The following is a 17,736-nucleotide window of genomic DNA, read 5'->3' as shown; positions in this document are numbered from 1 at the left end:
CTTAGACAAAACATATGCAATGACTCTGAGAGAGTAAGGATTTAGAAATCACCCCAGAGACCCTGAGTGACTCCAGCACTGCTGGGACTGCAGTCACACACATTACATCTTTAACAAATTTGACAAATTGTAAAACTTCTAATGTGCTCCGATGCACATAAATGTCAACATTGCAAACATTTTCATGAATAACTTGCACACTTGCTATTTAAACAGTGTTAAAATACTACATATGTCTACAGCCTCACATTAGCAACCAGAAGTTTAGTTATCTCAGTAAACAGTGTTCATAGGGAAATTGCTGTCTGTCATTTGAATACATAATTGTCTGAGAAATGAACAGTGATTTCACTAAGTTAAGCATGAAAGTTCCCTTTAAGAAGCTTTTCATCCTGCCACAGTCATCTGACACTGGAGTCAAGACACTGGAGCTGTAGTTCTCTTGCTAATGCCTCTGTCTGTGGCAGATACACTGGCTATACACGGAATATGTCGCATGCTATGATACTTCACTTGCGGTATGTTGCATATTATATACTGTGCTCGGCATGCTAATTTTCTGTATTATTAGAGTACTAAATGATTACTATTACATTTGCCAACATGAGCAGTAGTCAACAGATCACACTGCAAGGAATACTGTATCCCGCTGCTATGTGCTAAACTTAACCTTCCATTTTTAATTCAAACGAAAGCCATATATATGGCCCATTTTTAGCATTTCCTACTTGACTTATTATTCAATCAGATTACCAAAAGTTAAGTGCAATAAAATGCAAAATAATGTTTTTATTCCTGAGATGATAACTGGACTTCCCTCAATGACTTGGTGCATTTTCAGACTTGTAGCTTGTTTGATTTTTTTTTTTCTGAAACAGGGTCTAAAATTATTACAATGTTGCATTATTTTTATGGTTCGGTTCGCTTTCACAAGGAAATTTTTCAAAATGGACCAAAACTGTGTTAATAAAAGTCACATGTGAGCAATCTGTCCCCTCAATGGTCAGAATGTTTATGTGCTGTTCTGGGATTTAGCTCATACATCTATATACTGGTTAAAATTATACACCTGTAAAAATGTGTCAACTGATACAAATACTCAAGTATTGTTTGAGTCACGGTTATGCAAAATGTCACTACATGGTAAAGAATGTGTGTTCCAGTCAGAGGTTGTACTGCAAATAAACATTATGTGACACACAGATGGATATGAGTAATACAATTTCCATTGTGGTTAATTTTTTCTGTCATTAGTTGCTTTTGCATTATTTCTGCATTGAAAATTACCTGTTCTCACGGTCACAGAGGTATATATCGCTCCCTCTCTCCCCCACACAAACATACGCACAGAAAGAGTAAAGCCAAATTTATTTCGGTCAAAAAGTTGGTGACGTCCTTCCTACCTGTGTCTTTTCTACCGCTATCTACAAGAGAGAAGCAATCATGCTAAAATTACGTCAGGGATTATTAAACAATCCCTATTTTAAATGTACAACTATATGTAATGTAGTTGCCAAAAAACTATATCTGCATTTTAATGATGAATTACAGTGACGAGCTGACCTACAGATTTCTTCTCCGCAGATCCATCAGGTATGCTCATGGTTTATTTACGGATATTGTTTGCTTTATTGGTCCATTGGGTCAGATTGCATTCTTACCACAAGCGAACTGCTCAGAGTTTGTTTGCAATCGGACCGATACCTGACTGTTTTGTTGTGGATCCAAGCGAGATTGCCTCGGATCCACCAAGGAAAATACCACACTAGGTTTCGAAACAAATGCTCCAAACAAGCCAGGTGTGAAAACAACATGGTCATGTGGCAAGAAAAATTGGAAACATTTGTCACTGAGTCTCACATACTACTTTTCAAAAATAGCATAGACAGTATACACTATGTACAGTCCAGAACAAGGATAGATAGATAGACATTGAGAAAGACATGTCTCGCCCAGTATTCAAAATAGTGTTTGATCAATATTTTATGTGTTTGTGAGCAATTCTTAAAATTTTACATTTGGTACCCCCCAGTCTTAAATAGTTAGAAGTAGAAGTAGTTAGTAGTAGGCATTCTTGGTTCAGTATGAAGTAAACTAGTATTCCAATCTGAACATAGTCAAAGATACAGTCCATTTCCAATCAGTTCAGCTGGACTGAACATGGTGCTGCTGGAGAAGGATTCAAATCATGGGGATGCTGCCTTCAGTTCCTGTAGAATCCTACAAAATCCTGCCTTCAGTGAGAACAGAGAGTTAAATCTTGGAGAAATCACTGGGTTGTTAATTGAGAAGAGAATTTGTTAAGTAACCAGACACAATGAAAATCTATTTCAGGCCAAGCCTGCATCATCAAAAGAAATAGAGACTGTCGGGTAAAGTGTTATAAGATAAGAGTGAGACGGGATTAAGAAGGGATCACACACACACACACACACACACACACACACACACACACACACACACACACACACACACACACACGCACACACACATTGGTGCGGCTATCCTTATGAGGACTCTCTGTAGACATAATGATTTTTATACTGTATGAACTACAGATTCTATCCCCTAACCCTAACCCTACCCCTAAACCTAACCCTCTCATAAAACGTTCTGCATTTTTACATAAAAAACCCCAAAAACAAACATAGTTTAGTATGTTTTTTAAGCGATTTGAATTATGGGGACACTAGAAATGTCCTCATAAACCACATTTATAGTATAATACCCTTGTAATTACCAGTTTGTAACCTAAAAAATGTCCTCGTAAACCACCCAAACCCCCCCCCCCACATACACATACACACAAACCTGAAAGTGTTTACTCTCTTCTGTGTTATTGTGCTGGGTATCTCCTGCTAACTGACAGGTTACATCTGTTTGGCCATCGGCATGGACAACCAGTTCTTTGAACTCAAGAGAACAGTTCGTGTGTGTCAGTGGTATCTGCTGTTGCAGACAGAATTAGTGGAGTGAGTGTGTTGGTGTTGGTGTGTGCCTCAGCAAACCAATGGATAAACAGCAAGAAAGTGAAGGAGACAGAGGCTATGTTCAAAATGGAATACTAGTGTTCTGCTTACTAAGCAGTACATACAGTATAATGCTTTACATTTTTAAAAATAGTATGTAAAAGAGTACGCGGAATGCAACAGATAACTCCAATTTTGTGTAAAAATGTCTTTCGATTTCAATCGTCATACTGAAAATGCAATGTGCTGGTTGTATATCAGTGTTTCGTAGAGCAGAGTTTCTCAGACTTTTTTTAACCAAGGACACTTTAACCCCAAATTCTTTATGGACTCCAAACCCCACCACCACCATCACAACAAATATAATATTATTTACTAAAAGTATAAAATCAAGTACTGATCCCAGTAATGACTTCCATTAAGTTTAATTGTTTCAATTACATCTACATCCAGGATTTTAGGAGTGAGGAATACAACACAAGCGATTCATATCATAGACATCACAAACAAACACCACAAAATGAAGTTAGGGAGACAGTCCACTGTTCATTACTGGTTTTAGCGCCATCCGCAGGGCGAAGAAACATCACAGAGAATAATGCAAAGTTCAAACAGCACAGATTTTTTCGTAAATAATTATAATTTCCCCCTATTCAAAGCACGAGTTTACACATGAGTAAAGCACCAAATTCTTCAGAAGAAAAACAAACAGTTGAACATTGCTTCATTCATTTTATTTATATAAATTATATCACACCACAATATTCATAAGGCCCTATATTCATAAGGCTGTTTCCAGGTACATCGATGGAATGTTCTAAATGGCATATTGAATGAAACTAGAGACTAAAACAGGTTTCAATGTAAAAACTTAATGAGGTTTCTTTCCAGATGTAGTATTGTAGGTGTTTCTCCCAAAGACAAACTTTGCTGAGATCGGCTCATGTTGTTTTGTCACATAACTTGGTACATCAAAAGTTTAACCCTTTCCTGACAGCTAAGAGTTTCCAGAACTGAGATCAGTCGGTTTAAATGAAATTAAATTATGCATAGTTTACAGCAAAGACAAAACACACAGTCCATGCAAGAGGACGTGGGGTCGCACGAGGATATAAATGGAAAATTATATATACTGCATAAATACAATGATATTAACTAATATTGGCCACTATTAGACAGATGGTATGGTTAAAATAAAGGTCACTGTGTTAGGAAATATATTATCACATTTAACGTGAAGATGAATCTCAACTGTCATGTTATACTAACTTATTTATACTTTATCTAGCAAGATTCACCAAATAATTATAAGTATATACAATCAGAAACGGGGACCTTGCTAATCCAGTGCTGTTCAGCTGTGGCTTATGAATACTGACACTTATCATGGTCGATATAACTTGAAATACATGTTGTCTCTTTTTACTGGATGAAGCAACAGCTGCATGTCTCAATGTATGATAGATATTGTCCAGTGTCATCCGCAGAAACTCCAGTAAATATTGCATGTGAAAAGTTATTTCCCCCCCGAGTCATGTTAAAGCGAGATTCATTCACCAATCAGAGATGTCGCTGTTACCATGGGACTAAGTGTATTTCCCCACACTTAAATTTGAGGTCCAAAACCTACATCTCTTTTACATGAATGTATTGTTCTAAACTTCTATTATGTTGTATTTTTATACTAGTCAGTAACTTTATAGAGTAGTTGCTTATTTGATTACAACATTACAACACAATGTTCACAATTCATGGATTTTCCACAGACCCCCTGGTAATTTGACCCCAGTTTGTGAAAAGCTGTCTTAGACATATCTGTTTTGCAGCAGGGGAGCCCCCATTGAGCCATAAATGTTGCAAATGTTTTTTAAACTACACCCTGTAATATGAACAACCTCTCAGTATGATACTGAGGTTTTACAAATCTTAAACATACAAAACAGATTAGTAATGATTAGTAAGTAATAATTACTTCAGTTCAGTACGTGAGTCAAATCTTGATTCTGTAACTGCTCTGACTAATCCATTGAATCATTCAATTAAGAGTAACTACTGGTTACAATTAACCAGTAACTCGTGAGTTTGAGAGTCTTTTGAAACGCTCATTAAAACAATGGTTAAAAGTCATTTGCTCATGAATCTATACTGGCATGCAGATGCACTGAAGGTAAACAGGAAATTCTGTTAGGAGAAACTTGATAATTGATTGCATTGAGAGGAAGGCTGAAGCGAGCAATGGCAGACACATTTAACTTGATTGGTTAATTTAGCCTTAGGGGGTGTGGGACAGCAATGCAGAGCCCAGCACTGACAGGTGACACTGACTGCTGGTATTGGGCTATGTGGCTGACATCTAATCTGATAACCAGAGCACTCACTATCACACTGAGACTTGCAGACATATACACCCACACACACACACACACACATATACACACACAGGTGGCCTCAAGGTCTAATCAATGTTTCTATGACAGAAAGTGGCAGAAGTTTTTCTCATATTAGTTGGAGCGATGATAGGCTGACATTCTGCCACCCTCCAGCATGCTGACTAAGAAATTTCTATCAAGAGTCTGCAAAATGTAAGGTCTCTTTTTCAAAATAAAACCTTTCAGCATCTGTTCAAATTAAAATAATTACACACGAAAGAACAAAGTGTACTTGCAATGTGATTATGCCATTAGCACTAGCCCTAAATTAAAAATATTAGAATTGTAGGGATTGTAGCTACTTTTTTATGTTTTAAGCTAATTGTTAGGTTTTAAACAACAGGATAGAGATCATTAAACAGATTCAGCTATGACTATTATTAAGTAGAATAGACAAAAGTCACTTGCGACGAGGAGGAGGGCGGGGCCGGGCCGTGCACACTCGGACCCCAATCGGGCTAATCAGCCGAGGAGAGGGATAAAGCCGAGCCAGATGAAGCAGTTCGGGAGAGAGAGAGCCACACGCAGCTGCCGCATCCGGCTCAGCTTTATCCCTCTCCTCGGCTGATTAGCCCGATTGGGGGCCAGCCGTGCGCACTCACGGCCCGGCCCCACCTTCCTCCTCGTCACATCACTTTATTCACAGACCTTCAAGGACACATTTCAGCATATGGAACAGGGCAGAAGGATAAAGGGACAGAGAAAGAAAGAAGAAAAGAGAAAGTTAGTAGGTAACAAGTTTGGAAACAAAATGAGATTCTAGGAGGCCTTACTTTAATGAGATCCCCCAGCAGTTTGTTGGCTTCAGCGTAAGCTTTCTTCACCTCTTTGAACTTGTTACCGAGGCCCATGCTGTGGGCCTGGAAGTGAAGGTTGGTGTACTGGCCCCCTGGGATCTCATTTTCATAAACATCTGCATTACCAGACTTCATGGTGGCAGTGCAGTCGAAGGGTGCATACAGACCACGAGCCACTTCCCAGTACTCGCTGTAGTCAAAGACCTTGTCCAGAGAAACACCTGCAAGAGACAGATGAGAGATGTGCGGCAAATGCTTTATAGCTTGTTGGTCAAATTTCAAACAGTTCACCGTAAAAAAAATTGCCAGGTAACTTTTAAATAAAGACATAGTTCTCCAAAGTAACAACTGCACAAAAAGTCATCGCAGGACCAAGTAATAAACCAAGTGTATCATGCTTTACAGTGATTGCACCATGTTTAAGTGGTGTCAAACCCCTTTAACCGTAGTAAACGCAATGTAACAAACAGCCCTAAATGGCTTTTTGCTTTTATAAAACAGTGGAAACATCAGAATAATACAATTTCATCAATGTTCAATAAATAACTAGAGTTACAGTTTCCTGAAAGAAATAACAGTGTTTGCATGGCTTTAATGATATACTGTAGATAAGCTTAGATTTAAGGCTTCGGTTTGGTGTAAATGAAATGCTGCATCGTATCCGCTGTCATGACAATGAGCATGTCTTGTTTTCAGTTGGCTGTACACAAGAATCACCACATACTTACTGTGCAGTATAAGCATGGGTATAAATGGTTAAACACATGCAATGAAGACAAGACATCATATAAAAGACCAATCACAAGTATGCAATTATAACGATGACGTCATCACTGACATGCTGCCTATATTTACTAATCATCACTGTCAATTTTCATAATGAAACAAGTCCTCCACCAAGTAATATTGTTCATTAGCCAAACTGTAGGCTGATTATGTTTGCCAAGTAACATAGCAACTTGATATAGAATTCAGCATAAATATAGAATTCAAATGATGTACGGTCGCAGGTGTGCTTGGGACATGGCTTATCCAATCAGAGGTAACACCCAAAACTATCCATCATATCATTTGAATTTGATTACACACACAGACAATTGCAATTTCAAATCTGTTTAACAAGACACATTGACTTCTCAGAGTAATTAGTAATTAGAATCATCTCTAAAGTTGTCTTCAAAACTGAGGAAAGGCAGACATGCTAAAAGTATCAGTTTAATTACATTGCCTAATCACTATGTCCCTTCAGATTCCATTAAGAAGATAATGATAGCAGCACTGTCTGTCTCTCTTTTGCTGGGGACATTTGATTGACAGACTCTTTCGCTGTCCTGATCTGACACTTCTCAAAACACACCATCAATAATGGTGCTCCATAAGGCCAGACTGTAATAATCAATGTTGATTTAATTAAGCCTGATGCCACAAAAGCCATCTTTCTAGTCTTCAGGCCACACACACAAATACGCGTACATTAACACACTTATATGGCATCAGTTTTAAGTCCTCTGCTATGATTATAGTGTCGTTAGATTTGCATCACTCCGACCTTGCAATAGTAACGAGCCCATTAAGTGATGTCAATGTCACTACAGTAGATAAATGCCTCTAAAACCTGCCTGGAGGCATAAATGAGTGTGTATGTGAGTGTGTATGAGTGTTTCTATGAGTGAGAAAATGTCACTGAGACCTGCTGCTGAACACTTTCAAGAAAAAACTCAAAGCATCAGCTATAAATAACAGTGCAGCACGGATCAACCTAACATCTTAAGTTGCTGTAAGCAATTTCTGCGGAAAATTGCTAAAAAACAGAATTGCTAAAAAAATAATTGACCAATAAAATACATGGCCATGCTAGCCTATATTGTGACTATTGCTAAAGGGGTTATAAGGACACGATACACAGCTGAGTTTTTATTTTCAAGAAAATATTATTTTATTAAGCAAAACTGATTATGTGTCATCCTTCCACAAGAAGAAATTGTTGCTGACATAACAGAATGTTGCTATGCAACAAAAACGATGATCAGCTATGGGTGCTGCACAGTGTAATGGTGAACAAGTCATAAATTCCCTTAAGACTAGGTACACTTGACATTGCGTTCTGCTAATGCATATGGGGTTCATCCTTCTACATGACCTAGTTGAAACCTCTCTACAATAATGGCAATATTCTAATATTGGCTATGGTGTTTGAGCCCTGCCCTTTTAGGCATGAAGCTGTCCACTATAAAAGCAGGCGCGCAAACACCATTCCTTAGAATTTTCTTCTTTTACGACAGAGAATCTTCTCTCATCTAGAAGCCCTCTACTACTTCACCGTCGACATACATGAGTCAGCGGGCAGGATCTTCATGGCAACAAGAAGACTCTCCGCTTCCCTGCAGTGTTCTGGCAAACATATATATATATATATATATATATATATATATATATATATATATATATATATATATATATATATATGTATATAAAACTAAAAGAGCCGCTTACATGTTCAGATGTCATTCCATAAGTCTTTTCTTATGCGAGCGACACATCCCACCATCAGATCAGAGCCGCTTACGTGTTCCCATCTTTTTAAAGATGTCATTCTGTAAGTGTTTTCTTATACGAGGGACACATCCCGCCATCAGATCAGCATGACAGCTGCATTCACTGTCTGGGCCGCACCCGCACAGAGACAGCTCTCATAGAGACAGACTGCCCTCACTGCGAGGGCATGAGCCTCAAGACGCTTTGCTCATGAATCGCCCTCGTTCTGAGGGACGGTTCAGCCTCACGCACCCTCCCACCTGCCTCTTCTGTGACACCCAAGGGATCACATGAGGAGGCACGGCAGGGCCGCGAGGTCGAGCAGGATGAATTTGAGGTGGATCTTGTTCTGGCACAAGCCCTGCGAGCCCCTCAATCTCCATGTACTATGCCAATACAGTATGTGCGTGATGAGCTTCGGCCCTCTGTAGGAGCGTACCGCCTTACTGCGTTCGACAGTTCTGACACTAGGGATGATGATGTTATGTCTATAGCTACATCTGGCAAGTGGTCAGTGGATGACGCTGCTGCCCTTTGCCCCAGCGAGGGTGAGGATTGTGCACGCGCCACTGAAAAGGAGATGCTTCGAGTCCTTTCAAGGGTGGTCAAAGAGCTCAGTCTTGAGTAATCTGCAGAGAAACCTGAAAAATATCGCCTTGATAAATGGTTTGTGCGTCCGGACAGCGTCAAGCGACCACGTTCCGCAGATCTGCCCCGCTCTTCCAGAAGTTCATAACGAACTGACAAAATCATGGCGCGCGCCCTATTCAGCTTGCTCGCACAAAGATTCCACTCTTCTCAATAAAGTGGATCACGGGGAAGACAAAAGTTTTGTCCAACTACCCCCCCCCCCCGAAAGAGGTAGTAGCGGCACATCTCTGCCCGGTGAGTATCAGGGCGTTGAACTAATGCCCCATTCATCTGTGTTCCAAGAAGTTTTCCAAGCTAAGCTCCTCAAAAAAATGGACAAGCAAGGCTACGATCCAGAGACGTTCAAAGAGCTCTGCACTGCTACGGGCTTAGCGCTGCGTGCCACGAAAGTCACTGCACAGGCCTTTGGCTATTCAATGAGCAACCTGGTGTTTTTGAATTGTCACATCTGGCTGCCCCTCACAGAAATACGTGATGCAGGAAAAGCCGCTCTATTTCATGCTCCAGTGACTCTAGCCAGCCTTTTTGGCCGCTCTTTGGACAGATTTGCTGAGCGCTATGTCACGACTCAGCAACAATCACAGGCTATGAGACATTTTATGCCAAAACGGAACAGTACTTCATCACCACTGGCTAGCTCCCACTCTGTCTCGGGCCAGCGCCCGTCTAAAAACCCCACACCAGCTGCCTTAGCGCTGCCAAATGTCACCGCCGAGCTGCTGGTAAAGCCATGCAAGCTGTGTTCCAAATAAAGGCAGCTGCCTCAGCACAAGCCCCGCACCGATGGGAAAACCCACGTGCAGCAAAAGTGCTCCTGACACACAATGCTGTTCCCCTCTTCCCCACTGCTGTTTGTCAGGAAAGGAATATTGTTGTTCAAAATGTTGTTAAATATGTTGTTTTCTGTGTCTCACATTAATCACATGCAATAAAGTTTGCACATTATGCACAACCGCTTCCCAGTGGTGAGCGACGCATTATATCATGTATGAAAATACAAAGATTGCAAAAAGAGTACAGTGCTCGCACAAGATACCCACACTTTTTCAATAAAGGGCTTTCCCACTTGAAAGCCCACACATTTTGCACAACTGCTTCCCAATGGTGAGCAGCACATTATATCTTGTAATGAATTACAAAGATTGCAAAAAGATTACAGTGCTCGTTGCACATGCACAAGACACTCACACTTTTCAACAAAGAGCTTTCCCAGGGGTCTGGGTAGCTCAGTGGTAAAAGATGCTGGCTACCACCCCTGGAGTTCGCTAGTTCAAATCCCAGGGCGTGCTGAGTGACTCCAGCCAGGTCTCCTAAGCAACCAAATTGGCCCGGTTGCTAGGGAGGGTAGAGTCACATGGGGTAACCTCCTCCTGGTTGCTATAATGTGGTTCGTTCTCGGTGGGGCGCGTGGTGAGTTGAGCGCTGATGCTGCGGTGGGTGGCGTGAAGCCTCCACACATGCTATGTCTCCGTGGCAACATGCTCAACAAGCCATGTGATAAGATGCACAGGTTGATGGTCTCAGACGTGGAGGCAACTGGGATTCATCCTCTGCCACCCAGATTGAGGCAAATCACTACGCGACCACGAGGACTTAAAAGCGCACTGTGAATTGGGCATTCCAAATTGGGTGAAAAAGGGGAAAAAATCCACAAAAAAAAAAAAAACAAAAAAAAAAACAAAGCCCACACATTATCCGCAACCACTTCCCAATGGTGAGCGGCGCATTATATCATGTTATGAACCGTTACGCGGACACGTGGCGAGCTCTTTCCGGCATTCCGACTGGGTGCTAAAAATGATCGAACAAGGTTATATCATCCAATCTGCTCTTCGGCCGCCCTGTTTCAATGGTGTTCTGTCTTCCACGGTTCTGTCCGAAGATGTGCCAGTGTTACGAGCCGATATACATAATCTTCTCGCAAAGAACGCAAAAGAGATTGTTTCATATGAATTAATAAGTCTGATGTCCCGCTGAGCAAATACGTGGCAAGTCCTCACTGGCATGTCAGAGCTGGTGTTTACAACGATCGAGCACAATCTGTGGTCCGGCCACAGGATGTGCCGGTGTTGCGCGCACAGACTGCGACACACACAGCGGAATTTACAGCCATTATTTCCTCATTCTGGAGAAGGACATTCTAGTTCTGAGACGCTTGAATCTTGCACTTGCGACACGCCATTCAAAATTTTAACTCAGAAACAGATCACATTGCACATCCATCCTCAGGACTGATTTGCTTCAATAGATCTGAAGGACGCGTACATCATGTACCAATTGCACCGTGTTACAGACGTTTTTTTAGATTCGCATTCAAGGGAACTGTGTATCAATTTAGAGTCCTTCATTTCAGTCTGTCTCTGGCTCCCCGCACATTCACGAAATGTATCGATGCGGTGCTCGCCCCATTGAAAATGAACGGTGTGCATGTTTTGAATTACCTCACTGAGCGAACACAGAGACTTGCTGCTTTGCCATATGGAAAATCTTGTCTAATGCCAACTGGGCAAAAGCACACTTTTCCCCAGCCAGTAAATCTCCTTTTTAGGAGTTCATGCATGCGCACCTCATGAACAAGCATGTACAGACCATTCTTCAGTGTTTGCTTTAGTTAAAACTGAAAAAACATTACCACTGAAGTAATTTCACTTTCATGTGCATCGCGGTGACTCGCCACTGTCTGGCTGCTCTAGCACCATGGACAGTGCCAGCCTTCTAACAACAGGGTGTTATGCTGGGTCAAGTTTTCAGAAGGAAAGTGCTGACCACAAATGCATCTAACAAAGGTTGGGGTGTGGACAGGTGCAAAATAGCCATGACATGTCAACCGCCCAGTGCTACTGGTTGTCTTTCTATCTTTGATAGCTTTTCATTCCAATAAATCACCACATTCTGATTCATTCAGACAACACAACAGTAGCGGCGTACATGTGTCGCCATGTCGCGCTGGCCCATGTATGGCCGACAAAACGCAAATATGCGTTTCCCCCTGTGCGCCTCCTTCATTCTGCCATCAGCAAAGTCCGAGTGGACATGGAAACAGTTCTGCTAATTGTGCCAAAATGGCCCAATCAGTCCTGGTTTCTGGAGATGGTAGAAATATTGGATGGGCCTCCATGGGAAATACCGATGAAGAAAGATCTTCTCTCTCAAACACAAGTCATGGTTTGGCATCCACAGTCAGAGCTGCAAAACCTACACATGTGGCCTTTGAACGGAGCACAGCAGATGAGCCAGAATTGGCTTGGTCGATTATGAACACCATATTACAGGCTAGAGTGCAGTCCACAAGATGCCTTTATGCACTGAAATGGAATGTGTTCACTAATTGGTGCTTTTCACACGGCAAAGACCCAGTGAACTTCCCCAAACCTGAAATTCTTACATTTCTTAAGAGCGATCAGATGCAGGGCTCACTCCATCTATGCTCAACGTTTATGTGGCGATTATATCTGTGTATCACGCACCTGAAACCGGCACCTCTATTGGAAAACATGATTTAATCATAATTCCTAGGGGGCAGGGCAGCTAAATCCCCCTCTCCCGGCTACAGCCCAGACTTGGGACCTAACTTGGTCCTAAAAGGCCTCCCATAGAGCCTCTGGACTATGTTGAATTGCATGTGCTTTCTCTTAAGACAGCATCACTGCTGGCTTTGGCCTCAGTAATACGGGTTGGTGATTTGCAAGCACTGTCAGTTGACAAATCATGTCTGGAGTTTGGTCCGGGCCTTTCAAAACCACTGTCAAACCCAGAAAAGGCTATGTGCCTAAGGTTATAACCACACCCTTCAGAGTGCAGGTGGTTAACCTTCAAGACTTTTTCCCTCCTCCATTTAATTCAGATGAGGAACAGTCCTTGCATTTGTTATGCCCTTCGCAAGCGCAACACACATACAGTACGTTGAGCGCACATGCTAGTTCAGTCTTTCTGACCAACTCTGTGCTATGCACAAAAGGAGTGTCCGTCTCCAAGCAAAGACTTTCTCACTGGATTCTGATACTGTGACCCTGGCTTATGAGTCACAGGGTGCGAATTGCCCAATTAGTGTTAAAATACACACATATATTCTGAGTGTTCCCCTCCTGGCTGACCATGAGGGTCATTCACTTGCGGCATACTCATGTCGGTCACCATCCCGTGAGACTACGTGACTATGGCACTTGCACTAATTGGACAATTCGCACCCTGCGACTCATAAGCCAGGGTGACCATATCAGCAATCCAGTGTGAAAGTCTTTGCTTGGAGACGGACCCTCCTTTTGTGCATACCACAGAGTTGGTCAGAAAGTCTGAACAAGCATGTGCACTCAACATATGTGTGTTGCGCTTGCGAAGGGCATAACAAATGCAAGGACTGTTCCTCATCATGTTTCCTCTCTGGGAAGGTTATGTCATGTAGTGCGGCGTGATGGGACTCTGTTCTCCATATGCGTTAGCAGAACGCAATGTCAATTGTACTGAATCATAAGGGAATGTCTCGGTTACGTACGTAATCTCGGTTCCCTGAGATGAAGGGAATGAGACATTGCAAATGCTGGCAGCACTACAAGTGTAGGGCTTTACTGGTTGTTTAGATCAGTGTTACTATCAGAAATAATTAATAATTATTTCTGTAGTTATTAATTAATATTTAAATTAATTAATTGGATCTAACTCATTAAAACCTCATATGGGGCTCCAGTAAATGTAGTGTGCTATGTTTAGGAGCAAGTTTGGTTATTAGCAATAATTTATAATTACCAAAGATAATTAATAATTATTAAAATCAATAGAACATTGATGAGAATCAATGTTAGCTTTTTAAAATCCTTTAAATCAATAATTATCAAAGATAAACGTTAATTGTTAACATCGATGAAACATTAATTAAAATTAACACTAGCTTATTGATCATTCAAATTCAACAATCATCAAAGATAATTATCAATTATCAAAAATCAATAGAATATTAATAAGGATTAACATTGACGGGGCACCACCCTGAAATCAGGGACTAATAACCCAATAGTAAAACAGTCTCAATATTAGATTGTTTTCTTAGGAAAATTGACATCCGAAGAATATCGATTTTCGGGAAAAAAAACAATGAATGAAGGTTTGAATCCGAGCACTGACATCCCGTCAGCATGACACAGGTGTATGCACAACAAACCAAAACACTTCTCTTTGTAATATAAACAAAGTTTATTTATGCAGTAATATCAGTTAATAATTAATACAATGCAGTCAATAAACTTCCGACTTACAACTACAAACTAAACAGTGATATGATTAGATATGGAAATAAAATAATCCTATAACACATAAGGTGTGTGTGTGACAGTGTGTGTGTGTGTCAGTGTGGTTATTACAAGAGAGAGAGAGAGAGAGAGAGAGAGAGAGAGAGAGAGAGAGAGAGAGAGAGAGAGAGAATTAATTAAGTGACAGCCCTAAAGCCGATTTCGCGATAGTGGGAGAGAAAGCAGCTCTCAGTTTATCACTCAGAGACGCGGTTTTACGAGCGGGGCTCGTAAAAGTCCCGCGTTATTTGACTCTTTAATGGATGAACTCAGTTGCTGTCTCACCCGCGATGGCGAAATTGCACAACAATCCAGTTTGGTTGGACCACAATACATCAAAACAAATTTGTGATAATTAATACTCTGAGTATTAATAATGAGCAGACATGGCGGTCCGTAAACTGTACAAGCAAAAACCTTGAAACACAAGAATAACACACTATAATATTCTATCTCTGCCCAGATGCAAACCTCTTACTTGAATCGCATGAGGACACAGGTAGAATGTGTTTTCCTCCGTCCTTTAACTCTGACCCGGTTCCTTGAGGCTCGTGTGATGACGGGAGGCCGTTTCCTCGCTCTGTCGGCGGGCATGGCTGTTGATTCTTGGCGGGCTGGCGGAGAACTCAGAAATGTCGACTTGATTGAAGATGGAAGAGAAATCTTTAATCTCTTCACTTCTGTAGGCAAACGGATGAAGATGCGAATTGCTCGGCGGTCTCCTTCGGATCCGTTAGAGTGTTCGGTTGAACACAGAGTAATCTCAACTCATCCAGCGAGATGGAGATTGTATGGCCACAGTTTCAAGTCGGACGTTACTTCCTTGTGCCACGAGGTTGCACCTGAGAGCAGCGAAAAGCTGCGTCCACACGCTGCAAACAAAGCTGCTGGAAGCCACTCACGAAACATTTCAGAGGTATTTCAACTCCTGATGATGTCATGTTTGAGGGACGTTCTGTTGTGTGCCTCATCCAATAGGAGTTGAGAGTTCGATCCTTTAGTGAGCAAGGCTTCATGGATTTGTAGTCTGTTTTGGATTCCCTTTGTTTGATTTTGGCGCGATTTTTATCAGTAAGATTTACGACTTGGAAGGTGGGGCTTGAGTTAGATTTTTACAACTGTTAGGCCTGCCTTTGTCTTCTATCTGAATACATGAGGCCCAACATTGCCCCCTTTGTTCTGAAGAGTTGTTTGTTGTCCAGCATCTTTAGAGCAACTGAAGGGCTGAACAATTCTTGTCGGTTCACAGTAACCTGTGGGTTATGCCATCCATGTATTCCTGATAGAAAAGATAAATGGTTGCACAGTCCATACAGTTCATTAGAGTTCACAGAGGCTTTATCGTCTGGACAGAGATTGAGGCACATCTGGGCATAGAACTTCTAGCTAATTCTAAAACTACATTCATCACACATAAACATTTCAAGTTATTAGAAGGCACAGCATTAACCATAACACAATCCTTTGTTGTTCTTTGGTCATAACACAAATCAAAGTAGAACCTGACATTGGTTACTAGGAACAAAATGTTAGAGGAAAGGAGGGTTAAAGGTTAAAAGGCTTATCCTTGGAAATGATGGGGTTAACCTGTGGGATGGGCTCAGACTGGTGTGTAAAATGCGGCTGTATGAGAAGTGAGTCCAGTCTGGCCTGTAGGTGTTGAATGTACCTGTACATGGCGTGTGCAATAATTGCGATGATGATCCAACCACTAAGGAGGAGCCAGAGGGCAACCAAACTGATAGGGTGTTCTTGGTAAGATGGCGATCTGCTTATGTGACTAGGAAATATAGTGGTCAAGCCAGTCGGTTTGAGACTGAACTTCACTAATTTCATCCCTTTAGCCTGAAGCTGCTGTCGAAGGGTGTCATCAACAGTGAGGCTGTGACCTCTAAATGCGTCCATGATCTCAATTTCTGCGTCACGTTTGTCGACGTTGAGATGATGGAGGACAATATCGTCAATGTGCATGGTGGCTCTTTGGGGAACCATTAAGAACACCGTTTGGTTTGGTAGCCTTAGTTTAGTGGCCTTAGTTTAGTGGCTGTATCATGGCAGTCGTATGAAGTCACTTGCAGTCGTTCGGTGGCTGGTGTGTTAACGAGCCAGCAATTGCCTGCTCGCTCTACCTTTGTCTCTGTTCCTTCATCTTTGATGGACATGCTACCATGACACTTGTTCAGGGAGGTTGTTAGTCACCTCTCTAACAAAGGGGTTGCGTTTTGACAAACCCAATGAATGTACTTTGTCTTGGTACACATGTTTAGGTTAGGGATAAGGTAGAGCGAGGAGTCCTCATCATGGTATGCGAGTGTTGGTGGTGTTTTGAGGTGAATGTGTGCATTACCTCTCTGAAAATCAACATTAAATATGGACTTTAGTCTGTATATATTCTGCCTATGATGGTAGATTGAGGATAAATCCTATTTTGAGGTTCTGAGGATTTACATGGATTGGAATTTCAATGCCAAAACTATATGCCATGTGTATCTGTGAAGGTTGCACAATGGAGATAGTAGCAGATCTAAGAATTTGTTCGACAAGGTCTAGGGAGACCAGGTAAGCTGGAATCCTTCCTGAGGTCCTGCATTAGATCTCTAACGATACATGCATAAGTTGTTTTCTCTGACAAAGTCCCTAAAACGTGCAAAGTGTTATAGATAAGAACGGATTGCAAATTTACAGTGACTCTAGTACCCTGAAGGGTTTTATTCAGGCCCTGTAATTGTTCTTATTGGATTCGTCGTCTCTGCTGGATTTTTGGATGATGGCGACGTGTGCATCTGAAGCTGGCGAACAGTTTTCTGGACCAAGTGGTCTCGGTATGTCAACCTGAGCCCACATGTGTCCACGACGGCAGTCAATGAGCGGAGCCAATCGGTTCAGTAGGTCCTGGCCAACTAACAGTGGTTCCGTATTAATGGGACATATGTAAACAGGGTCTATTAGCATCATCCCTTGAAAGGTGTCAATCCAGTCCCGTTTTGTGATAGACGACCTATCTTACGTGTAGCTTGTGATGCTTACGTTGCAGGTCTCTGTCTATAACGGTTTACCAAGGGAGAGCTTTGCT

At 41.6% G+C, this 17,736-nt stretch overlaps 1 protein-coding gene across 1 annotated transcript in view; it reads right to left on the bottom strand.

Annotated features, from left to right (window-relative positions):
• The window catches only part of LOC127441263 (pyruvate carboxylase, mitochondrial-like), a 235,469-nt gene that overhangs the window by 16,547 nt on the left and 201,186 nt on the right, over positions 1 to 17,736 (bottom strand). Inside the window, exon 17 of the mRNA XM_051698466.1 lies at positions 6,172 to 6,416. Coding sequence (XP_051554426.1) covers positions 6,172 to 6,416 — 245 coding nt within the window. The remainder of the gene's footprint in view (positions 1 to 6,171; positions 6,417 to 17,736) is intronic.

The sequence above is a fragment of the Myxocyprinus asiaticus genome, chromosome 1 (assembly GCF_019703515.2).
Source record: "Myxocyprinus asiaticus isolate MX2 ecotype Aquarium Trade chromosome 1, UBuf_Myxa_2, whole genome shotgun sequence".
Classification (NCBI taxonomy): Eukaryota; Metazoa; Chordata; class Actinopteri; order Cypriniformes; family Catostomidae; genus Myxocyprinus; species Myxocyprinus asiaticus.
Note: the sequence above shows the minus strand (reverse complement) of the source record. Positions and strands in the feature narration are given on the sequence as shown.